The sequence below is a fragment of the Capra hircus genome, chromosome 9, assembly GCF_001704415.2.
Source record: "Capra hircus breed San Clemente chromosome 9, ASM170441v1, whole genome shotgun sequence".
Classification (NCBI taxonomy): Eukaryota; Metazoa; Chordata; class Mammalia; order Artiodactyla; family Bovidae; genus Capra; species Capra hircus.
Genome location: NC_030816.1, coordinates 28,472,697 through 28,499,216, shown reverse-complemented (window position 1 = coordinate 28,499,216; position 26,520 = coordinate 28,472,697). Strand labels below are relative to the sequence as shown.

Genomic DNA, 26,520 nt, shown 5'->3' with positions numbered 1-26,520 from the left:
CTCATTGGGTGCTATCATGATTTCTTTTGTGGCTTTCCCCCTTCTTTTGAATTTTCTATAAGCTTATAAATAGACGATCTAGGCATAAATGTATTGCTGTTGTTTAAAAAGTATATAGACATTGTTGTAATTGAGAAAATATGGTTAAAAGCTACTCTGAAATAAGTCATGCTTTTAATGAACCTATGCATATATGATTGTGTTATGCGGGGAGAGTCTGTGAAATCATTTGACATTACTATGTGGTCTGACATACACTGAAAGGTAGGAAATCACTGATACAAACCAAAGGAAAGATGAGAGTTTCTTCCATTGCAAAAGTTTCTATTTTTAGGATAGTTCTCCTCATCCTGGGGTAGGTCTAACAGCAGTGATTTAGGTCAGAAGTGAGTGGAAAATCTTCATTTTCAAAATGAAGATGTGCCTATCATCTCCCAAGCACCGTGTTGGCTCAGCAAAGCCATGCAGAAAGGCTCAGTGTGACCCAGAGGCTGTGAGTTCAAATTCTGACTCTCTGGGATGGTGTGATTCGACATAAGAATCTCTCAGAAACTGTCTTTTCATCTGTAAAATGGGGACGTTATATCTGTTCTGTGTTGCAGGGAGTTGTGAGAATCAAACAAGCATCCTGAGAGCATTCCAGGAAGACTAGAGGCTGTAGTCAGGCAGTTCTGAGTTCAGGTCTCACTTTATCACATGCCAAGTTTTAACTCAGGGCATATTAACCTCTGAATGTATATCTTCTCATGTCTAAGATGGGGATGATTGACATCCACTTTGCAGAGTTGTTGGGCTTCCCTGGTGGCTCAGACGGTAAAGCATCTGCCTTCAATGTGGGAGACCGGGGTTCGATCCCAGGGTTGGGAAGGTCCCCTGGAGAAAGAAATGGCAATCCATTCCAGTATTCTTGCCTGGAAAATCCCATGGATGAAGGAGCCCGGTAGGCTACAGTCCATGTGGTTGCAAAGAGTCGGACACAACTGAGCGACTTCACTTTCACTTGCAGAGTTGTTAGGGTGATAAATGAATAGACCTACACAAAGAAATTCACATAGAACCTGACACACAGCTAGTTCTCAAAACATGGTTGTGAAGATGCTTGGTAAATTCTCTTGTTGAAACAATGTGTTATTAAACAGGAACTCCGGACCAGAGCTATTTGAAAGAAAGCTATGCAATAGGTTCTTGTAGGTTATCCATTTTAAATATAGCAGTGTGTACATGACCTTCCTACGGTCCCTAACCGTCCCTTCCCCCGGCAACCAGAAGTTCGTTTTCTAAGTCTGTGAGTATCTTTGTTTTATAAGTTAATTTGTATCATTTCCTTTTAGATGCCACATATAAGGGATGTCATATTGTATTTGTCCTCTGTCTGACTTACTTCACTCAGTATGACACTCGCTAGGTCCATCTATGTTGCTGCAAATGGCATTCTTTTGAATAGCTGAGTAATATTCCATTGTATATGAAGTCCCACATCTTCTTTATCCATTCCTCTGTCGGATATTTAGGTTGCTTGCATGTTTTGGCTGCAGTGAGTATTTGGGTTCATGTATCCTTTCGAATCATGTTTTTCTCCAGATAGATATCTAGAAGTAGGATTGGGGTCATATGGTAGTTCAGTGTTTCGTTTTTTAAGGAACCTCCATACTGTTCTCCATAGTGGCAGTGCTAATTTACATTCCCAACAGTGTGGGAGGGTTCCCTTCTCAAAATGAGCACAATTTTAAATCATTGAGGTTCACATTCTGCTCTGTGGACTTGAAGTTTTCTTGGGTTGCTGGGAGCAGAAGTGCGCTCAACTTGCGTTGAGTTCAGTTCTCAACTGTGGCAGAACATTGGAGTCAGAACATATGGAATTAAAAAGAAAAATCAATCAAAAACCCCACACTTGTCCTGGCCCCATCCCTAGGAATTCTGATTCAGGAGCTCTGGGGAAGGCCAATTATGTGCGTCATTAACAAGTTCCACAGGTGAGTCTGCTATTCGGGCAGCACTGAGAACTCCACCCTGGTTAGTGAAGGAGCTGAAGGGAAGGATGCCCCGGAAAGGAGGAAGCTGGGAAACACGCGCGTTGCGCAGAGCCTGCTGGACCAGCACTCAGGATGTGGAAGGCGGCCCATCAGTAGCAGGCATCATCTACCCCACCCTGCTGAGACCCAGCAGTGCTGTCTCCACTCTTAAGGAAAAAGGCCTTTCTCCCCCTCGTCGTCTCCAGGCTCCTGCGTGGCCATGGCTCCAGCTGTCTCAAGGCCACTTCTTGCTGCTGTCGTGAGTGGGCCTTTGTCTCCTCTGCTGTTGGCACGACTTTCTGTCTCCCATTTGGGGAGATGTGACTGGTTCCATGAGTCATTCTCCTGGGCTCTAGGCTTTCGTGCTTCAGGCGGCAGCTGCCTCCACTGCAGGCTGTCTGTGGTTTCCTTTGGCACCTCAGGCTGGGACAGTCAACCATATATAGCAAACTGGTGGGGCCGTGTGGCACCACCTAAGAAGGGATGTGGGCATGGCTGGCTTCACACACGGGCAGACACCTGGCGTGCCCTTGACTGTAATGGGCCTGTTCCTGCCTCTCCCCCGCCGTCAGCCCTCCCTGGAGCAGGCCTGGGCTTCCCCTCATGCTTCCCTAACCTTGCACCTTTGCTCTGGCCAGGTCTCTTACCTGCCCGGTGCAAGGCTGCCGGTCCTGGCAGGCCCTTCTCATGAGCTTTCCAAGCCCACAGTCACAGGGAAGCTGCACTGCTTACCCAGCAACTGATCATGAGCTGTGTAGCTTGTTCTGCATTATTGTTTTGTACCTTTTGTTTCCCCACTCCAACGGAGCCACCTTAAGGAAAAGATACTGCCTTGGGCAAAGCAGGTTCTTGATAGATGTTTGTGGATTAACTGACAATGGTGGTATCTTTAATAGTGCTGTATACTTTTAAAAGGAGGTTCATTCTATCCTTCTAAGATCTAAGGTCATCAGCTAGGTGACAGTGGAGGTAGGTACGTCTAGGAGGGTTAAGTGACTTGCCTAAGATCATACTGTAGCAAAGCCAGGGCTTTTCATCAGAAAGTAAACATTGAGCCCCTGTGTTTTTCTGCTATTTCATTACATAGTATGCCCTTACCCTACCCCATCCTACCCACCCCTGGAAGGGGATGGAGGCACGGGTAAGAAAGATAAACACAGTCTACCAGGGAGCCAGGTCATCAGCAGAGTGTGGCATGCATGTCTCATGTGATCACGAGTGCTACTCTCTGGCTCTCCTCTCCACAGTGTGGACCTCAGAGCCTTACTTCTGACATGGGCTGTAGTTGTGTCCGGCCAGCTGGGTGGCAGCAATTGAAATGGATATATAAGCGAGAGTATACTTAAATTTCAATTTTTTTACAGCGATAGGTTAAAAAAACAACAGGCCATTTTGAAAACAGGAAGAGCTGTTATATCACAAAAGTCCCACAATGTAGTATGAGCACTGTTTTTAGAAATCACGGGAGGGCAATTGATATACTAATGTAAGTTACCCAACTTTTTCTTGATGGGAAGCTGCAAAAAGAAAGTAATGGGACTCAGTGTGGTTGGGATGTTGACAGTCTTTTAGGAAAGTAGCTTAAAAAGAATGTTGTCTAAAACTTCCTGATGTGCTACAGCCACTTCACATAAACTCATGAGCAATCTGTTTATCTTGAAGTTCTTATGTGGTTTGCCCTGGCACACTACCATGAGCTTCTCTCAGGGTTGCTGGCAACTGGTGATCACCAGTATACACGGGTGATTAGTGTATACAGTTTGCTATTGTGAACGTAAATGACTCGAGGTTATTTTATATTCATCTGAGGTATGTGGAGGGCTTCCCTAGGTGGCTCAATGGTAAAGAATCTCCCTGCCAATGCTGGAGACACAGGTTCGATCCTTGGGTCAGGAAGTCCCCAGGAGAAGAAAATGGCACCCCACTCCAGTATTCTTGCCTGGGAAATCCCATGGACAGAGGAACCTGGCGGGCTACAGTCCATTGGGTTGCAAAGAGTTGAGCACGAGTTAGCAACTAAATAACAAGATATGTGGAACTTAGAACCTAGGTTATATGATAGGGGATAGAGGGGACCCCAGTGTTCAAAGTAGAGGGTCACATCATCATGCTCATGCCAAAGAGTCATCAGGTGCTTCTAGAACATGTGAGACCTGTGCCTTATAAGCATTACAACAGTAGTCAAACCCCTGGTAGCTACCTGGTGCTGAACAGCAGGCTAGGAAAGAGTGCAGTGATGCACAGGATCCTTAAACTGTAGTAGAGACCATGCTATAACGGTCACTGACAGAGTTGTTTTGAGTGCTTTTGTTGTTGTTGTTTAGTCCCTCAGTTGTATCCAACTCTTTGTGACTCCATGGACTGCAGCACACCAGGTTCCCTGTCCTTCACTATCTCCTGGAGTTTGCGCAAACTCGTGTCCATTCAGTCAGTGATGCCATCCAACCATCTCCTCCTCTGTCACCTCCTTCTCCTCCTGCCCTCAGTTTTTTCCAGCATCAGGGTCTTTTCCCATGAGTCAGCTGTTCACATTAGGTAGCCAGGGTATTGGAGCTTCAGCTTTAGCATCTCTCCTTCCAATGAATATTCAGGGTTGATTGGTTTGATCTCAGTTGAAGGGACTCTCAAGAGTATTCTCCAACACCACAGTTGAAAAGCATCAATTCTTCGGCACTCAGCCTTCTTTATGGTCCAACTCTCACACTGTACATTGCTACTGGAAAAACCATAGCTTTGACTATACTGACTTTTGATGGCAAAGTGATGTCTCTGCTTTTTAAGATGCTGTCTAGATTTGTCATAGTTTTTCTTTGAAGGAGCAAGCATCTTTTAATTTCATGGCTGCAGTGATTTTGGAGCCCAAGAAAATGAAATCTGTCACTGTTTCCATGTTTTCCCCCATCTATTTGCCATGAAGAGATAGGACCAGCTGCCATGATCTTTATTTTTTGATGTTGATTTCAAGCCAGCTTTTTCACTCTCCTCTTTCACCTTCACCAAGATGTGCTGTAGGTCTTCTTTGCTTTCTGCCATTAGTGTGCTATCATCTGCATATCTGAAGTTGATATTTCTCCCGGCAAACTTGATTCCAGCTTGAGCTTCATCCAACCTGGAATTTCACATAATATAGTCTGCATATAAGTTAAATAAGCAGGGTGACAATATACAGCCTTGATGTACTCCTTTCCCAATTTTGAACCAGTCCCCTGGTCCATATCTGGTTCTAACTGTTGCTTCTTGACATGCATACAGGTTTCTCAGGAGGCAGGTTAGGTGGTTTGGTAGTCCCATCTCTTTCAGAATCCTCCACAGTTTGTTGTGATCCACACAGTCAAAGGCTTTAGCATAGTCAATGAAGCAGTGGTAGACTTTTTTTTAAAATTCCCTTGCTTTTTCTATGATCCAGCAGATGTTGGCAATTTGATCTCTGGTTCCTCTCCCTTTTCTAAATCCAGCTTGTATATCTGGAAGATCTTGGTTCACGTACTGTTGAAGCCTAGCTTGAAGGATTTTGAGTATTACCTTGTTAGCATGTGAAATGAGTACAACTGTATGCTAGTTTGACCATTGTTTGGCATTGCCTTTTTTGGGATTGAAATGAAAACTGACTTTTTCCAGTCCTGTGACCACTGCTGAATTTTCCAAATTTACTGGCATAGAGTGCAGCACTTTCACAGCATCATCTTTTAGGATTAGAAATAGCTCAGCTGTGATCCCATCACCTCCCTAGTTTTATCTGATGCTGGGAGGGATTGGGGGCAGGAGGAGAAGGGGACGACAGAGGATGAGATGGCTAGATGGCATCACCGACTTGATGGACATGAGTTTGAGTGAACTCCAGGAGTTGGTGATGGACAGGCAGGCCTGGCGTGCTGCGATTCATGGGGTCGCAAAGAGTCGGACATGACTGAGCGACTGAACTGAACTGAATGCTTCTTAAGGAGAAAGCAGTGGCACCCCACTCCAGTACTCTTGCCTGGAGAATCCCAGGGATGGGGGAGCCTGGTGGGCTGCCATCTATGGGGTTGCACAGAGTCAGACACAACTGAAGTGACTTAGCAGCAGCAGCAGCAGCAGCAGCAGCAATACTTCTTAAGGCCCACTTGACTTCACATTCAGGATGTCTGGCTCTAGGTGAGTGACCACATGATTGTGGTTATCTGGGTCATTAAGACTTTTTTTGCACAGATCATCTGTGTATTCTTGCCACCTCTTCTTAATCTCTTCTACTTCTGTTCAGATCAGTCGCTCAGTCGTGTCTGACTCTTTGCGACCCCATGAATCGCAGCACACCACGCCTCCCTGTGCATCACCAACTCCCAAAGTTTACCCAAACTCATGTCCATTGAGTCGGTGATGCCATCCAGCCATCTCATCCTCTGTCGTCCCCTTCTCCACATGCCCCCTAATCCCTCCCAGCATCAGGGTCTTTTCCAATGAGTCAACTCTTTGCATGAGGTGGCCAAAGTATTGGAGTTTCAGCTTCAGCATCAATCCTTCCAATGAACACCCAAGGCTGATCTCCTTTAGGATGGACTGGTTGGATCTCCTTGCAGTCCAAGGGACTCTCAAGAGTCTTCTCCAACACCACAGTTCAAAAGCATCAATTCTTCGGCGCTCAGCCTTCTTCACACTCCAACTCTCACATCCATACGTGACCACTGGAAAAACCATAGCCTTGACTAGATGGACCTTTGTTGGCAAAGTAATGTCTCCGCTTTTGAATATGCTATCTCGGTTGGTCATAACTTTTCTTCCAAGGAGTAAACATCTTTTAATTTCATGGCTGCAATCACCATCTGCAGTGATTTTGGAGCCCCCCAAAATAAAGTCTAACACTGTTTCCACTGTTTCCCCATCTATTTCCCATGAAGTGATGGGACTAGAGGCCATGATCTTGAGCTTTAAGCCAACTTTTTCACTCTCCTCTTTCACTTTCATCAAGAGGCTTTTTAGTTCCTCTTCACTTTCTGCCATAAGGGCGGTGTCATCTGCATATCTGAGATTATTGATATTTCTCCCAGCAGTCTTGATTCCAGTTTCTGCTTCTTCCAGCCCAGTGTTTCTCATGATGTACTCTGCACAGAAGTTAAATAAGCAGGGTGACAATATACAGCCTTGACGAACCAGTCTGTTGTTCCATGTCCACTTGTAACTGTTGCTTCCTGACCTGCATATAGGTTTCTCAACAGGCAAGTCAGGTGGTCTGGTATTCCCATCTCTTTCAGAATTTTCCACAGTTTATTGTGATCCCACAGTCAAAGGCTTTGGCATAGTCAAAAAGCAGAAATAGATGTTTTTCTGGAACTCTCTGTTAAGTCCTTGCCATTTCTTTCATTATAGTGTCCATCTATGCATGAAATATTCTCTTGGTATCTCTAATTTTCTTGAGGAGATCTTTGGTCTTTCCCATTCTATTGTTTTCTTCTATTTCTGTGCATTGTTCACTTAAGAAAGCTTTCTTATCTCCTTGCTATTCTCTGGAACTCTGCATTCAGTTGGGTTTATCTTTCCTTTTGTCCTTTGCCTTTCACTTCTTTTCTCAGCTATTTGTAAGGCTTCCTCAGACAACCACTTTGCCTTCTTGCATTTATTTTTCTTGGGGATGGTTTTAGTCATCATTTCCTGTACAATGATATGAACCTCCACCCTTAGTTCTTCAAGCACTCTGTCTACCAGATTTAGTCCCTTGAACTATTCATCACTTCCATTATGTAATCATAAGGGAGTTTATTTAGGTCATACCCGAATAGCTTAGTGGTTTTCTCTACTTTCTTCAATTTGAACCTAAATTTTGCAAATAAGAGTTCATGATCTGAGCCACAGTCAGCTCCTGGGCTTGTTTTTGCTGACTGTATAGAGCTGCTCCATCTTTGGCTGTAAAGAATATAATCAATCTGATTTCAGTATTGACTGTCTGGTGATGTCCATGTGTAGACTTATCTCTTGTGTTGTTGGGTGAGGGTGTTTGTTATGACCAGTGTGTTCTGTTGGCAGAACTCTTGTTAACCTTTGCCTTGCTTCATTTTGTACTCCAAGGCCAAACTTGCCTGTTACTCCAGATATCTTTTGACTTTCTACTTTTTGCATTCCAGTCCCCTATGATGAAAAGGACATCTTTTTTGGTGTTTGTTCTAAGAGATCTTATAGGTCTTCATAGAATGGTTCAACTTCAACTTCTTCAGCATTAGTGATTGGGAGATAGACTTGGATTACACTGATGTTGAATGATTTGCCTTGGAAACTAATGGAGATCATTCTGTCTTTTTTGCGATTGCTCCCAAGTACTGCAGTTCAGACTCTTCTGTTGACTGTGAGGGCTACTCCTTTACTTCTAAGGGATTCTTGCCCACAATAGTAGATATATAATGGTCATCTGAATCAAATTCACCCATTCCCATCCATTTTAGTTCACTGATTCCTAAAGTATCAATATTGACTCTTGCCATCTCCTGCTTGACCACGTCCAATTTACCTTGATTCATGGACTTAACATTCCAGGTTCCTATGCAATATTGTTCTTTACACCATTGGACTATAGTTTCACCACCAGACACAACCACAGCTGGGCACTGTTTCTGCTTTGGCTCAGCCTCTTCATTTTTTCTGGAGCTATTTCTCTGCCCTTCCCCAGTAGCATATTGGACATCTACTGACCTGGGGGGCTCATCTTTCAGTGTTCTGCCTTTTTGCCTTTTAATCCTTTCGAAAACCTTACCTAAAATTCTAGTGTTTGGAAGTGTGCTGTGTACAAAGAAAGTTGAACAATAACTGCTTATCTAAACCAGTACTTTTCACACTGTGACCAGTTTGAAAAATGAAGCAGCAAACAAAGAGAATATCAGAATATATTACATGTAGAAAAGATAAGTATTCTATTTATTTGTTTATAAATATATATATATAGTCATCATGTAATATGGACTTCCTGCTGTTACTGCTGCTACTAAGTTGCTTCATTCATGTCCGACTCTGTGCGACCTCATAGACGGCAGCCCACCAGGCTCTGCCGTCCCTGGGATCCTCCAGGCAAGAACACTGGATTGGGCTGCCATTTCCTTCTCCAATGCATAAAAGTGAAAGTGAAGTCAGTCATGTCCAACTCTCCGCGACCCCCTGGACTGCAGCCTACCAGGCTCCTCTGTCCATGGGATTTTCAAGGCAAGAGTACTGGAGTGGGTTGCCATTGCCTTCTCTGATGGACTTCCTAGGTCACAGTAAAAAAAAAAAAAAGTTTGAAAATCATAGAACTAAGGTTTTTTTGGGTTAGCCTCTGCTGTTCATTGCAATACGAGTTCCAAATTTAACACCTAGTGTAATATGACACATTTTATGCATTGAGTTGCTGTATTTACTTTGCAACTTGTGACTGCTTTTCTCTTATCTATAGTTATTTGGCCACTTTTGTTATCTTGCCTAACCCAATTTACAATTAATAGGGTACAAGTGTAGATTAACTAATTATACGTTGAGCCTCAAGAAGAGTAATATAGTCTCAGTGTTAGATTAAAGAAACCCCAGACACTGGAACAGTGACTTGGCTAAAATCATCAAACCCAGCCAAAGTCCTGGACAGAGAGAAAGACTGCAGGTTGCCTGGGCAGCCATCAGTCCTAAGCTGCTTTAGAAAAAGAGCATAAAAAAAGAGAATTCGTTTTTAACGAAAGTTTAGTACTCAGAACATCTGCAGAAGAGTGAGCAGGAAGTAGATCTAGGAATTCAAGAGCACTCAGAGTCTCACAGACCGATTTAGTTTGGAAATAGCCCAACAAGAAGGCCTTTCAAGGCATCAAACACCATCTGGATTCTCCTCCTTTCAAGGCCTTGATTATCAAATGGGTGGGGAGAGTCAGGTTTGCTTACAGGGGTCTCCATGGAGAGCTTTGCTGAATTGTTTGTGTCTGCCCAGAACTTATCTCAGAGTTGCATAGCTGTCCAGTTGGCTGGGGGAGAGGACGGGAAGGTACAAACTGGGATTCCAGACCTATCTTATTCTGGGTGGTGACACCAACACCAGTAGTGCCAAAGTACACACAGTGTGCTTTGAGTGTACTCAAAATATTCAGGGTAGGAAATTTGATGTAAGCACCAAGGAAGTATTTGATGGTAGGATTTTAGTGGGCCTTATGAAAGAAGTTTGCAAATTATGCAAGCAGCAATATTTGTGGTCACTTTAGGACTTAGTGGTTACCACTTAAGAAGTCTGCCTCAGCCTCAGACCTAGGAAGTGGCAGAGCCAACCTTCTGACTGGCAGGCCAGTGCATTTTCCTGAAGTCCTTCTCATGGGTTCCAGTGTAAACTGAGAGAAATGCAGTGGCAGGTCGGTGCAGAAACCTCAGTAGCCATTTGTCTTCCGACTTGGGTTGGATATACTTTCACGATATTCACAGAATTGAAAGTGCTGTTGGATTAAGAAACAAATCAAGGTTGTAATTTTGCATTTTTTTAACAAGTGCTTTTTGCATTATACATGGATTCACTTGGGATTCTAATATTCCTTAGGATTCTCAAAGTCTTCCACTTTTCACTTTTATTGGGGAGAGCATAAGGTGGTAGGGGGAAGGAGGTGTTATCTTTTCAAAGAAGTTTGTCCAGGCTGCTCTGAAATGAGCAAAGTTGATTTTCAGTCAAATTCAACTGTGCTACTTTCCCAAAAGATTTCCTAACTTCTTTTTTATTTGTCAACCACTGAAGAAATAATTAACATTTTTAATGTGCAGATAAGGAAGTAATCTATTCATACTTTGTTTATTCTGAGAAATTGTGATCTGTCTTTTGGATATAAAGTTAGATGTAACATTAGGGATAAATTGAAGTAAGAACTCAATTCAGTCTAGGATTTTTTTTTTTAGGAAGATCGCTATCTTTTATTATTTTTTTTGCCACGCCACACACTATGCATGATCTTAGTTCCCTGACCAGGGATCCAACCCCAGGTCCCCTGCAGTGGAGGCATAGAGTCTTAAGCACTTGGACTGCTAGGGAAGTCCTCAAGATTATATTTTTTTTAAATTAACAAACTACCATACACTTACTTAAAATTTTTTCTATAAAGAACTACTCCCGTAAAAAAGCCTTGTTGCAATTAGAGATGACTCAGGATGAGTTTAACTCATGCCATCAAAAATTAAACTTCATTCAGTAGGATCACATTTCTAAATAATTGCTGTAATTTTAATTTTTCTGATGCAGATGAAGAACTAGCATTGAATGGGAGTTTTGACCAAGACCTAAAAAACTATCACAAACTCCACTGGGAAACAGAATTCAGACCTGTGGCACAGCAGCTTCTAAACCGAATTAAGAATCATCACACCTTCCTGGAACCTCTGCCTATTCCTTCTTTCTAACATGATGCAGATTAACAACAGAAACAGGAAGTCAGGTCTCCATCATTCTTAAGAAGTGGTAACAAGCATGAACTTTTTTCTTCAATATTAACAAATATTCAAAGTTTTTCAGGTACTTATTTTAGTGAGTAGTCTTAGTGTATTAAAAGAAATAAGCATTTCTTGTCAGGTATTGTGGAAAAATGAATATACATGTTGTGCTTCCTATTATGAGAAATTTAAGATGAAAATATATTCATGGTATTTCTAAGTAAATGACTTTTTATTCTATTCTCTATTGAATAATTTAGTTCTAGTCTTAAAATCCTGATGTCACAATTCTAGAATTTAATTGTTTGTCAGTTCAATGAACTGTGCAATGAAGACATTTTATGTACAGAAAGAGTGGTGGTCAACACTATTAGGAATACATTACTACGTAAGCATCTGCACTAATTCTTACAGCTGTTAATAATAATCTTCTGGTTAGGTACCACTATTTTCTCTGGTTGTCATATTGAGAGGAAGGGGGAAGCAGAAAAATTTAGAGAAGACTGCTTTGGGCCATCTACTCTTTATTAAATAAGTAAAATAGATGAAAAAGAGAGTATTTTCCCTTTTTATTTTTATTTGAAATAAACTGAGTAGATCAGACAATTCTACTTATAACTCTCTGTGATTATAGAGGTGATCTAATATAGTAGAAGTAAATGGCAGATCTCAGTTTGAATCCTAGGTCTCCCCTGCCTAGGTTTTGGGCAACTAACTTAATATTTTTAGCTTAAGTGTACAATGTAATCATGTAGTTTAGGAACAAACCAACAAAAATGGGCAAATTGTCCAGTATGCTGACTGATGTGTAGTAGGCACTCAATAAATTATGATTTTCCACCCTTCGTAGGATAAGATTGGTCTTTGAATAAATGATCAACACCGAAGAAATTGAGATAACCATTGCTATCCTATAGTAGCCAAAGAAAGATTCAGAATAAAAGTAGATTTGATACTCTGCTCTGTAGGGTTAGAGATGAACCATTAATAACATAAAAACTCATTTCTTACCCTAACAAGATACCAAGACTAATGAGATAAAGGCAGGCTTTTAAGAGACTAGATAGACTCCTATAAGTCTGTTAGAAAAAGCCTAAATTTCCAGAAACAAATAGACTTTCCAAGGGCTCCTCTAGTTTGGGGCTGGCTCATCCCAGGTTGGGGCTCAGCAAAATCATCTAGAGACACTCACTATAGTCTAGCATGAGTATATGCTAGGAGATTCACTCCAACAGTTGAAATCTTTTTTTTTTTTTTTTTAATTTATTTGGCTGCACTGGGTCTTAGTTGTGGCATGTGGGATCCAGCTCCCCTATCAGGGATCAAACAAACCCGTGTCCCCTGCCTTGGGAGTGTGGAGTCCTAACCACTGGACCACCTGGGAAGTCCCTGGAAACATCTTTTAAAAGTCTGATAGGCTAATCTCTCAAAAACATTTGAAGATCTAAGTATTTTTACCCATAGCAGGCTATATATTCTACTTTCAGTGAAAAAACTCTCTTCCCCCTAAAAGAGCCCCCTCAGTATTTATAATTAATACAATAACTCATAGTAGAATACCATTATATTTGTTCTCCATATTAAACTCCTCTCCCTCAGACTCATGTGCAAGCTGGACCATGTACAACTATCTCAGTTCATTTCAGTTGCTCACTTGTGTCTGACTCTCTGAAACCCCACGGACTGTAGCACACCAGGCTTCCCTGTCCATCATCACCTCCCAGAGCTTGCTCAAACTCATGTCCATCGAGTCGGTGACACCATCCAACCATCTCATCCCCTGTTGTCCTCTTCTCCTCCTGCCTTCAGTCTTTCCCAGAATCAGGGTTTTTTCCAATGAATCAGTTCTTTGCATCAGGTGGCCAAAGTATTGGAGTTTCAGTTTCAGCATCAGTCCTTCCAGTGAATATTCAGGACTGATTTCCTTTAGGATTGACTGGTTTGATCTCCTTGCTGTCAAAGGGACTCTCAAGAGTCTTCAATTTAACACCAAAAACCATAGCTTTGACTAGATGGACCTTTGTTGGCAGAGTAATGTCTCTGCTTTTTAATATGCTGTCTAGGTTGGTCATAACTTTTCTTCCAAGGAGCAAGCGTCTTTTAATTTCATGGCTGCAGTCACCATCTGCAGTGAATTTGGAGCCCAAGAAAATAAAGTCTCTCACTGTTTCCACTGTTTCCCAATCTATTTGCCATGAAGTGATGGGACCAGATGCCATGATCTTAGTGTTTTGAATGTTGAGTTTTAAGCCCACTTTTTCACTCTCTTTAGTTCTTCTTTGCTTTCTGCCATAAGGGTGGTGTCATCTGCGTATCTGAGATTATTGATATTTCTCAATATCTTGATTGAGATCTTGATTCAATCTTGATTCCAGCTTGTGTTTCTTCCAGTCCAGCGTTTCTCATGATGTACTCTGCATATAAGTTAAATAAGCAGGGTGACAATATACAGCCTTGATGTACTCCTTTCCAGATTTGGAACCAGTCTGTTGTTCCATGTCCAGTTCTAACTGTTGCTTCTTGACCTGGCTACAGAATTCTCAGGAGGCAGGTCAGGTGGTTTGGTATTCCCATCTCTTGAAGAATTGTTAAAGTTTGTTGTGATCCACACAAAGGCTTTGGTGTAGTGAGAAAAGCAGAAGTAGATGTTTTCCTGGAACTCTCTTGCTTTTTTGATGATCCAGTGGATTTTGGCAATTTGATCTCTGGCTTCTCTGCCTATTTGCCTACCTTATTATTGGAACTATCTGCCTACCTTAAAAATTATAGTGAGAAAATTTACCATCTTAACCGTTTTTAAATGTTTCAGTGGTGTTAAGCTTACTCATATTTGTCTGCAAGGTTCTTCCTTTGCAGAACTTTTTCTGCAGAACTTTTTCATCTTGCAAAACTGAAACTCTGTACCCATTAAACAACTCCTTCTTTCCTCCTCTTTCCAGCCCCTAGCAACCACCATCCTACGTTGTTTCCATGAATTTGATTTGATTAGTTTAGATCCCTCATACAGCATTTGTCGTTTTGTGACTGGTTTATTTTGCTTAGCATAATGTCTTCAAAGTTCATCCATGTTGTGGTGTGTGATGGGATTTCCTTCCTTTTAAGGCTCAATAATATTTTGTGTATATCATATTTTTTCATCCGTTAACTCATCAGGACGTTTGGGTTGCTTCTATCTCATGGCTATTGTGAATAATGTGACTATGAACACGGGGTGTATAAATACCTCTTCAAGATCTTGCTTTCGGTTCCTTTTGATGTATACCCAGAAATGGAATTACTGGATGATATAGTAGTTCTATTGCTAATTTTTTGAGGAGTGTCTGTATTGATTTCTGCAGAGGCTGTATCATTTCACATCACCAGCCGTGCACAAGGGCTCCCTTTACATCTTCTGCAGCACTGTTGTTGTTGTTTTGGTAGTAGCCATTCTAGTGGTTGTGAAACGGTCTCACGGTGGTTTTGATTTGCATTTCTCTCATAAGTAATGATATTGAGTATCTTCACATTTTTATTGGCCATCTATATATCATCTTTGGAGAAATGCCTATTGAAGTCATTTGCCATTTCAAATTTTTATATTTTTATATTTTAAAATTAAAAAAATTTAATGTAGTTGGTTTTATAATGTGTTAGTTTCAGGTTGTTTAGCAAAGTGATTCAGATACACAGACATACATTTTTTAGATGCATTTCTGTTATAGGTTTTATAAGATACTGAGTATAGTTCCCTATACTATACAGTAGGTCTTTGTTGATTATCTATTGGGGTGACCAAAAGGTTCATTCGGATTTCTCCATAAGATGCTGTGGAAAAATCCAAATGAACCTTTTGGCCAGCCCAATATTTTATATATAGTAGTGTGTATATGTTAATCCCGAACTCCTAATTTATCCCTCTTCCACCCCATTTTCCCCTTTGGCAACCATAAGTTTGCTTTCCATATCTCTGACTCTGTTTGTAAATAATTTCATTTGTATGCTTTTATTTTAGATTCTTTCCACATATAATAAGTGATATCATTATCTTTGTCTGACTTACTTCACTTAAGTATGATAATCTCTAGATCCATCCATGTTGCTGCAAATGGTATTATTTCATTTTTTTTATGACATGGTAATATCCCATTGTGTATATATTACCACATCTTTTTTATCCATTCATCTGTTAGTGAACATTTAGGTTGATTCCATGTCTTTGCTATTTTAAGTAGTGCTGCTATAAACATTGGGGTGCATGTATCTTTTCAAATTATAGCTTTCTCTGAACATGTAACCAGGAATGGGATTGCTGGGCCCTATGATAATTCTATTTTTTGTCTTTTAAGGAACATTCATATTGTTCTCCATAGTGGCTGTACCAGTTAACATTGCCACCAACAGTGTGGGAGGGCTCCCTTTTCTCCACATAGTCTCCATTTACCGTTTGATCACTTTTTGATGATGGCCATTCTGATTGGAGTGAGGTGATACCTCACTTTAGTTCTGATTTCAACTGCTCTAATAATTAGTGATGTTGAGCATCTTTTCATATGCCTGTTGGCCATCTGTATATCTTCATTGGAGAAGTGTCCATTTAAGGCTTCTAAATAGATTGAGCTGTTTATTTATTTTTATTGCAAGATAATTGCTTTATAGAATTTTGCTGTCTTCTGTCAAACCTCAACATGAATCAGCCATAGGTTTACATATATCCCCTCCCTTTTGAAACTCCCTCCCGTCTCCCTCCCCATCCCACCCCTTTAGGTTGATGCAGAGTGCTCTTTGAGTTTCCTGAGCCATTAAGCTGTATGAGTTGTTTGTATATTTTGGAAATTAATCTCTTGTTGTCACATCATTTGCAAATATTTTTTCCCATTCCATAGGTTAAGTTTTTGTTTTGTTTATAATTTCCTTTGCTCTGTAAAAGTTTTTAAATTTAACTGTTTCCCATTTGTTTGTTTATTTCCATTACTGTAGGAGAGGGATTAAAAAATATTGCTGCAATTTTCTTCTAGGAGTTTTATAGTATCCAGTCTTACATTTAGGTCTGACATTACATCTTGAATCCATTTTGAGTTTATTTTTGTCTATAGTATTAAAAAATGTTTAAATTTTTTTTTTACATGTAGCTGTCCAGTTTTCACAGCACCATTTGTTGAAGAGACTGTCTCTTCTCTATTGTATATTCTTGCCTCCTTTGTTCTATGTTAATTGACTATAGATGTTAGCATTTATTTCTGTGCTTTCTATTCTGTTCCATTGGTCTGTGTGTCTGTTTCTGTGCCAGTACCATAGTGCTTTGATTAATGTAGCTTTGTAATATAGTTTAAAGTCAGAGAGTGATTTCTCCAGCTCCATTTTCTTTCTCAGGATTACTTTGGTTATTGGAGTCTTTTGTGTTTCCACAGAAATTAAAAAATTTTTGTTCTAGTTCTGTGAAAAATGCTGTTGGTAATTTGAAAGGGATTGCATTGAATCTATAGATTGTCTTGGTTACTATGGTCATTCTATAATATTGATTCTTCCAACCCAAGAATATGGTATATCTTTCCATCTGTGTCATCTTCAACTTCTTTCATTAGCATCTTACTGTTTTTGGAGTGCAGGTATGGTATTGGGTTAGCCAAAAAGCTCATTTGGGTTTTTCCATAAAAGGTTACAGAGAAATCAAAAGCTTTACAGACAAGCAAAAGTTAAGGAATTCAGCATGACCAAACCAGCTTTATGACAAATTCTAAAGGAACTTCTTTAAATAGAAGAGGTTACATCAAGGGACCTCCCTGGTGATCCAGTGGCTAAGACTCTGCACTCCCAATGGCTGGGAACCTGGGTTCAATCCCTGGTCAGGGAACTAGATCCCACATGCTGCAACTAAGAGTTCACATGCTGCAACTGAAGATCCTGCATGCTGCAACTAAGATCCATGCGGCCAAATAATATTTAAGACCACATCTAAAATCAAGAAAATTATGAAACAGAAAAGTTCACAAGTAGAGGCAAACATATAGTAAAGGTAGAAAGTCAACAGACAAAGAAGTTAAGGAAACAGTTCCATATACTATCACATCAAAAATGTACCTAGGAATAAACCTATCTAAGGAGCCAAAAGACCTATATTCTGAAAACTCTAAGATATCTATTTTTTAATCAAGCTTTTTTTTGTGGTAGTCATTAATTTAAAGGAGTTATTTATATATTTTGGATATTAAGACTTTATCAGGTACATGATTAACAAATATTTTCTCCCATTTTGTAGGTTACTTTTTTTTTTTTTTTAACTGTTGATCATGCCCTTTGGGCTTCCCTGATAGCTCAGTTGGTAAAGAATCTGCCTGCAGTGCAGGGGACCCGGTTTGATTCCTGGGTCGGGAAGATTCACTGGAGAATGGATAGGCTACCCACTCCAGCATTTTTGGGCTTCCCTTGTGACTCAGCTGGTAAAGAATCCACCTGCAATGCAGGAGACCTGGTTTAGTCCCTGGTTTGGGAAGATCCCCTGGAGAAGGGAAAGGCTACCCACTCCAGTATTCTGGCCTGGAGAATCCCATGGACTGTATAGTCTGTGGGGTCGCAAAGAGTCGCACACGACTGAGTGACTTTCACTTTCATGCCATTTGATGCACAGAAGTAAATTTGATGTAGTTCTATTTGTCTATTTTTTTCTTTTGCCTTTTGGTATTATGTCCAATAAATCATTGCCAGATCCAGCATCCTGAAGCTATACTGCCTATCTTTTCTTCTAGGAGCTTTATAGTTTTAGTTCTTACACTTAGGTCTTTAATCCATTTTAGTTAATTTTTGTATATGTTTCTAAAATAAAGGTCTAACTTCATTCTTCTGCATGTGAATATCTAGTTTTCCCAGACAGTTCTTTTCTCATCGAATAGTCCTGGCATCCTTATTGAAGATCATGAAGGCTTATTTCTAGGTGTATGTCTATGCAAGTACCATACTGTTTTGATAATGTAGCTATGGAAAATGGTTTGAAATTAGGACATTGTGAGACTTACGACTCTCTTCTTATTCAGGATTGTTTTGGCTATTTTGAGTCTTTTGAGACCCCACGTGAATTTTTGGATGGATTTTTCTATTTCTGCAGGAGAAAAAGGCATTGAATTTGTAGATTGCTTTAGGTAGTATTGACATCTTAACAATATGAATGAAGAATTTGTCTGTGAACACAGGATGTCTTTCATTTGTTTGTGTCTTCTTTATTTTCTTATAGTTATGTTTTGTAGTTTTCATTCTCAAGTCTTTCAACTCCTTTGGTTAAATTTATTTCAAGTATTTTATTCTTTTTGATGCTACTGTTTCCTTAGTTTTCTTACTTGATTGCTGTTATAGTATATAAAAATGCAACTGATCTTTCTGTATTGACTTTTATAGTTCCAACAGGATTTTTTTGCTTTTGTTTTTTGGTGTGGAATCTTTGGGGTTTTCTAATATGAGACCATGTTATTTGCATACAGATATATAATTTTACATTTCCTTTCTAATTTGGATGTTTTTTTCATTTTCTTGCCTAATTGCTTAGGTAGGACTTCTGGTATACTATGAGTGGCGAGAGCTGATATTTTTCTCTTGTTCCTGATCTTAGAGGAAACAGTTTATCTTTCACAGAGTATGATATTAGCTATGTGCTTTTCACATATGGCCTTTATTACACTGAGATGGTTTCCTTCTACTTCTGGTTTGTTGAGTATTTTTCTTTTTTAATCATGAAAAGGCTACTGAATTATGCCAAATAATTTTTCTACATCAACTGATATGATCATGTGTTTGTTTTCTCACCTTTCATTCTGTTATTGTGGTATATTACACTGATCAATTTTTATAAATGGAATATATATACTTGCATTTCAGGAATATATCCCTCTTCATTTTTTTTAAAGTATTTTATTGATTTATTTACTTTTGGCTTCACTGGGTCTTAGTTGCAGCATGCAGGCTTAGTTGCCCTGCAGCATGTGGGATCTTAGTTCTCCAGCCAGGGATTGAACCCACATCCCCTGCATTGGAAGGCAGATTCTTTAACCACTGAACTGCCAGGGAAGTCCCCCACTTCATTTTTTAAATGTGCTGTTGAGTTTTCTTTACTAGAATTAAGGATTTTTGCAACAATATTCATCATTGATATTGGTCTGTAGTTTTCTTGCAGTCGCTTTGGCTTTGTATCAGGATAATGCTGACCTCATAGAATGAGTTTAGAAACATTCCCTTGTCTTCAGTTTTTTGGATGAGTTTGGTGTTGACTTTTCTTTAAATGTTTGGTATAATTCAGTGAAACCATTTGGTCCTGGGCTTTGTTGAGTTTTTAATTACTGATTACAGTCTCCTTACTAGTTATAGTTCTTTTCAGATTTTCTATTTCTTCATGATTCCTTCTTGGTAGGCTGTGTGTTTCTAAGTTATCCAATTTGTTGATATACAGTGTATAGTATTCTCTATTCTTTTTTTTTTAATATTGATTGGGAATGTCTCATTTTTCATTTCTGATTTTTTTTTCTTAATGCAGTTAAAGGTTTGTCAATTTTGTTGATCTTTTCAAACAACTCTTAATTTTGTTGTATTTTTTCTATTGTGCTTTTTATTTATCTCTGCTTTGATCTTTCTTTACCTTCTGCTAGCTCTGGGTTTGGACTGTTCTGTGTAGTTCCTTGACAAATGAAGTTACAATGTTGGTTTGAGATTGTCTTTGGTTTTATAATCTAAGAGTTTATAGCTATAAACCTCTTAGCACAGCATCTATAAATATTGGTGTGTTGTGTTTTTATCTCAAGATATATTCTAAGTCCATTTGTAATTTCTTGTTTGCAGTGGCCTTTTAAGAGTATGCTGTTTCATTTCTACATACTTGTGGACTCTCCAGCTTTTCTTTCTGCAATTGATTGTTAGGTTCATTCCATTATGATCAGAAACGATACTTTGTATGACTTCAGTCTTTTAAAATTTGTTAAGGCTTGTTTTATGGCTTAATATGTGGCAATCCTGGAGAATGTTCCATGTGCCCTTGAGAAGACTGTATATCCTATTGTTGGAATTTTCTGCATATGTCTGATAGATTCAACTAGTCTGTAGTGTTCAAGTCCTCTTTTTCCTTATTTATGTTGGTTCTATTCATTTTTGGAAGTATTTTAAAAGATACTTATTTGGGTGCATTGGGTGCATGCAGGATCTTTGTTGTGTCATGTGGTGCAGGGGGCCAGCGTGAGGAACTCCGCCCATGGCAAAGGTCATGAGGTCAATGTGGGCTCTAGTTGTGGTGCATGGGCTCCTGGGTGCATGCGTTCAGTAGCTGCAGCATGCAATCTTAGTTGCTCTGTGGCATGTGTGATCTTAGTGCCCCAACCAAGGATCAAACCTGTGTTTTCTGCATTGCAAGGAGTGTTCTTAACCACTGGACCACCAGGGAAGTCCCTGAAAGTGGATATTGAATCTCTTACTATTATTGAGTTGCTGTCTATTTCCTGGGCTTCCCTGGTGGCTCAGTGGTAAAGAATCTGCCTGCCGATGCATGATATGTGGGTTTGATTCTTGGGTTAGGAAGATCCCCTGCAAAAGGACATGCCAACCCACTCCAGTATTCTTGCCTGGGAAATCCCATGGACAGAGGAGCCTGGCAGGCTATAATTCATGGGGTTGCAAAGAGTCAGACATGACCTAGCTACTAAACAATAACAAATCTGTTTCTCCCCAATTCTATCAACATTTGCTTCCTATGTTTAGGAGTGTTAGTATTTGATGCCTATATTTATAACTGTTTTATCTTCCTGGTGAATTGACCCTTTTCTCTGATATTCATATAGCCACCTCTGCTCTCTTTTGGTTACCATTTGCATGGAATGTCTTTTTCTATCCTTTCACACTCAGCCTATATGTGTTCTTAGATCTGAAGTTAGTTTCTTACAGACAGCATATAGTTGGATCCTCTTTTCTATTTTATCTATTCAGCCATTCTGAGTCTTCTGATTGGGGGATTCAAGCCATTTATTGCATTTGATATAATTACTAATAGGGAAGGACATATTGCTATTTTGTTTTCTGCAAGATTTGTCCCTTTTTTGTACCTCAGTCCCCCTCTTCCTCCTTTGTGTTTCACTGACCATTTTTTGGAGTTACATGATTTGATTTCCTTCTCATTTCTTTTTGTGTAAATTCTGAAGAGATTTTCTTTGTGGTTACCATGGGGATGAAGTTTAAAAATGTTAAAGTTATAAGTTTATTTTGATAAGTTGATTTGCATACAAAACTCCATTCCTTTACAGCTCTGCACAGTCCCTACTTTATGTCCCCACAAGTCCCTTAGGCTCTCTTCACTTTTCATTTTTATCTCTGACTTGATAATATCAAATAACCTCTGAGGTTATTATTGATAATATCAATAACTCTCCAAAGTCTTTCTTCTATCTGATCAAATTGCCTGTTGTAGTCAATTTTTTCCTTATTCAGTTATTGAATCTGAATAAGGATTCAGCTCCAGAATCTGATTCTTTTTTATTCTGTCTCTTTGGTGATATTCTCATTTTGTTCATGCATCATTTTCCTGATATGTCAGTCTTGTTCTCTCTCTTTAGTACACTGAGCATCTTTAAGACAGTTGTTTAAAGTCTTTTTTTAAAGGTTTTATTGAATTTGTTACAATACTGCTTCTGTTTTATGTTTTGGGAGAGGGTCTTGGCCCCGAGGTAGGTGGAATCTTAGCTTCCCGACCAGGGATTGAGCATGCACCGTCTGCATTGGAAGGTGTCTTCTTAACTACTAGACTGCCGGGGAAGTCCCTAAAATTCTTCGTGGGGTAATTCAGAGTCCTACATTGTGTTAGGGTTGGTTTCTGGGGATTTGTTTTTTGGATTTTGCCACATTCTCCTGCATGCGTGTGTGCACACACATACACACATACACACTCCTTGCAAAGTTTGTTGTAATTTGGGCATTTGAAAAATAGCTACCATTACCAGGGATGTATCTTCTTTGGACAAGTGTATATGTTTTTATTCCAGGATATAATATCTGCTTTTAGCTGTCTTAATTTCCCTAAGAGGCTTGCCCCTGTTTCTTCTCAGGAGCTTCCTGTTCTAATTTCGGTTTTATTCCTATCTGTATTCTTTTGGATCCCCTGCACCTGCCTACATAACTGTAGATTCCCTGCTGTTCTAATGCACCTCCATGCTCACTTCTGTGTTCAGTGATCTACAACCAGCATCCAAACCATTCTACCTCTCCTACTAGTGCTCCAAGTCAGATGAGATAGAATCCAGTCCCTCAAACACAAAAGTTCACCTTTTTTCTTTTGGTCCCGAGGGAGAAGCTGGGAATTAGGAGTTTTCTCTCAATTGCTGTCATGCTGTACACCAGGTTAGGACAAGCAAAATGCCCCAAATTTCCCACACCTTTTGGTGCAGTCTCCTCCTGGTTTGTGTTTGCCTGAGCTGTAGCTTCCCAAGAGGTTTCTAGAGTTTTCACAAAGGTATTTGGTCCTTAGATGATTGTTAGCTCAGTATCTCCATTGGGAATAAGGACCTGGTACATCATAGGTAATGTCACTCCCCTTCTACCTGCCTTTGCTTTCCCTTGATATTCACTAGTCACAAATATGTAACAAAATTTCTACCAATGGTCTGTTATCAAAATAATTTGAAATAAACTGTTAAAATTCATTTAGAAGCTAAGATTTTATTCCTCTAAGTTAAAAATATCACTAGTATTTATATGGAATTAAGTAACTGTGGTAAATGTGTTTAGAATTTAATCTCATTCTTAAAGAGATACTGAATTGAGTATTGCCTAATAAAAAGTTCCCTAATTTTTACTAAAAAAGTGATCTAAAAAATTGAATCTTGGAAACCTTAACAAGAAATCTATTCATGGTTATTTAAGAAAAATAATTCCTCTTGTGGGGAAAAGTTTTGATACCCCATATTCTATTTTACTGCCTTCAATTATTTTGGAAACTATTAGTTTCAAAGATAAATAGCAATATTAAAAACCCTGTATGTTTTGTTTTGAGAAAACATTAACAGGAAACACCTGTTAAATTGGAGATGCTGAAACATCAACTTTGTGTCACAGGCATGCCTTTATTACTTTAGGTACAAGCATACTTTGTTACTCATTAAAATTTTCATTTCATCTCATGATTTCTAAGTGGAATAAGATAATAAACTCCGTTTTTCTTGATCATCCTACTACTGATTAGAACTTCTATTAGAAATGTTGTATTTCTAAGAGGAAGTGCCAAGAACAAAGAGTAGAAGCAGAATGAGTAAAAATTTATCCAATGCAAACTTATTTGTTGGATTCACCTGTATTGCTATGATGAAATAACCCAGCAGCAAACAAAAAAGGGCAGAGGCATGATGCAAATTCAACAGGTAAGACCATTTGTATATTATTGTAAGCTAACTAGAAATGGGCTGATATGTTTCTTTATAAAATATATTGAAAGCAGTTTTTCTCTAAGATGACAGTATTATCTTCTCACTAGGGTATGTAGCCATGAAGGTAGCTATATCACCTCCATTCAACATTATGCCTCCCAGCCCCCACCCCACACTATAATTTTACAGGTACTATCTTGTTACTCATCAAAACATTTATTGAGCTCAGTTATCAAAAAAGCTTTGATTAAGTTTAGAACTGTTTGACAGTGTCATTTTTTTGTTCTGTAGTGACTCCCTAATTTAACCTGTTTCTAATAATTCTTAATAATTGATCTCTAAAACATCTCAGTTCAAAATGGACAAGGCATGGGACTGTATCAGTTATTTCCAAGATAAAACTTTTCTTTGTAGCTCTCAAAATGACTGCAAAAGTTTGCCATTTAAATAATAGTCTCACCTGACTACAGAATTATCTAAGTGTGAAAGCTAATGAAAATCAATAGAAACTGAGAATAGTGACTGATTGTTAAGTCATGACTTTTTAAGACAGCAAATAAAATTGGAGAAAAATTATTCTTTATTGAAAAATACTAATAATACTGACAGACTTCAAAAGCAATTCACGCTTCCAGAATACAATGTACTTAATACATTTCTCAAGCCCGTTTGCATTTCAAAGTTAGCATTTTTTGTAAATCAAATTTGATAACCTGACTAAAAATATTTTCCAGCTTTATTATTTAAGGAGCTGCACAATCTTTGAAGGGGGGACCATGAGGTGGGCAGAATGCACCTGGGACTGAGCAGCAGCTACATAATATTTCCCATAACTTCGGTGCTGGAAACAAAAACACCCCACAGGACAGCTGCCCTCCAGTGTCACAGAACCTTGGGAAACAGCACATCAAAAGATAATTTATACATTTTTCATGTAAGATTGCTTTTTGAAGAAGTCTTTAAGAATGCCACTGTAATTTAATATCATCCAATAACTGAATTTAAAAAAAACTATATGAAAAAAATGAGCTGTTACCATCATAATGGTCTTTGCTGAGCTGTGAGTAATTTTAGATGCAAAAAAATTAACATATATGTAAGTTTAATTTGAAACCACACAAATTTTACGTATGTAGGCTCAGATAGTAGCAGTGTTCACCTTATTACTAATAGCTTAACCGGAACAGCCACTCTATTCATTCCACCAGCAGGAATAGCAGCACCAATATCTAAAATTCTTTATGTATAAAAGCTTACATCATTATCAAAGTCCCATTCTTTGCATGCTCCAATTTTTGTTATCTTATTTTTTTAACATAAAAGCAACAGGATTTGGAGAGATACTATTTGCTGTATTAAAAGTTATACAGCATCTTGTACTGTCAAAAAGCAAAATACTGTGAACAGCAGCCCTTCTTCACAGCTCTAAACTTGAAGCTGCCGAGCACTCACTGCTTGTGCCAGCAGTGGTGTTTCCACAGTAAAATAGCAGAAACTAAAGGAATCATGGCACAATGGATTTTGAATTCTTTTATCTACCATTGGTCCTGGGGCTGAGTACCTTCCCCCTGTAGACTATATCTGCTGATCGTTCCATCATCTTTAATGGAGGAAAGGCGTCAGGTCATATAGCGAGTAATGGCTCTCAGAGCATAAAGGAGTTCTGCTTGCATCCTAGCTTCTATAAGAAGCAGATTAACATGAACCTGAATATAAAACACAACATTATTTAAGATTTGGTTATAAGCATTTACAGTCAGTTTCAGTGCATTTAATAAACACCAAATATAAGTAATGTTTTATGTGTACCACTGAATAGCTTAACACAAGTCTTGGGTTTGTTGAACAGAGTATCAATTTCTAAAACCAAAAGCCGTCTGATCTTTCTTGGAAATATGTTTTGAGCTTATCTTTGATCACATCTCTCTTTGAAGGTTTGTTAGAATAATAAATTTTCCTTGCTAAATCATCATTCAGTAATTCTGTAAAGACAGTTCAAGGATTCTCTTCTTTCTCCTAAGCCTGAGCTTTGAAGACAGGCTAGCTAGCAGATCTGTTCTCCCTGTCATTCTTCTTTTATGTTCAACCAGTGGTCTCCAACCTTTTTGGCATTGGGAACCGACTTCTGGATGATTCAAGCCCATTACATTTAATCTAATGCCATGCTGATCTGGCAGCAGGTACCAATCCCTGGCCTGCAAGTTGGGGACCCCTGCTTTAAACCATAATGAGGTTCCCATCCAAGGCATATCTACAGCTGTTCTGGAATGTTCTTCTCTGGGTTAGCAGAGGTGATAGAAAGGGCTGGAGACCCATTAGATTAGGTGAAGGAGAATAAGAACCACTGCTAAGTTACAGAGTAAACACAACAGGTACATACCTTCTCAGAGTGCTTGAACTGCCTCCAGAAGCTATCATACATTCTTTTGGTAACCTTTTCAGGAGTGCAAACAACAGTTTTGATATAAACTTTAAAGCTACGATCCAATAGCTGGTTAATTTCACCATAGTCATAGTCATCGTATCTGTTAAAAGACAATGTGAGAATTACTGTATTTTTGATGTATAGTCTGTTTTCTTATAGAAGTACAGACATCAGTAGTAAATGTTATATTCTTTTCTCCTCTTTATATAGGCAGCTGTCCCCTAAAATAAGAGCTTTACAATGTTTAATTGGGGGTGGATGAATGAGTGTAAAGGAGTAAGAAATAGAGAAGTTAGGGAGATGAACAAAAAATTTGCTAGTGCCAAAGTGACAGTATATATTTACC

At 39.1% G+C, this 26,520-nt stretch overlaps 2 protein-coding genes across 5 annotated transcripts in view; one reads left to right on the top strand and one right to left on the bottom strand.

Moving 5' to 3' along the window:
• The window catches only part of ARMC2 (armadillo repeat containing 2), a 160,081-nt gene extending 147,835 nt beyond the window's left edge, over positions 1-12,246 (top strand). For all 3 annotated transcript variants that reach the window (XM_013966445.2, XM_018053095.1, XM_018053096.1), the window contains one exon: positions 11,206-12,246. In XM_013966445.2, the coding sequence (XP_013821899.2) occupies positions 11,206-11,363 (158 nt within the window). In that variant the 3' untranslated portion in view covers positions 11,364-12,246. The remainder of the gene's footprint in view (positions 1-11,205) is intronic.
• SESN1 (sestrin 1) overlaps positions 24,307-26,520 on the bottom strand; it is a 113,071-nt gene continuing 110,857 nt past the window's right edge. For both annotated transcript variants that reach the window (XM_018053093.1, XM_018053094.1), the window contains exons 9-10: positions 26,130-26,274; positions 24,307-25,455 (exon numbers count right to left, since the gene is read on the bottom strand). In XM_018053093.1, coding sequence (XP_017908582.1) covers positions 25,369-25,455; positions 26,130-26,274 — 232 coding nt within the window. In that variant the 3' untranslated portion in view covers positions 24,307-25,368. The remainder of the gene's footprint in view (positions 25,456-26,129; positions 26,275-26,520) is intronic.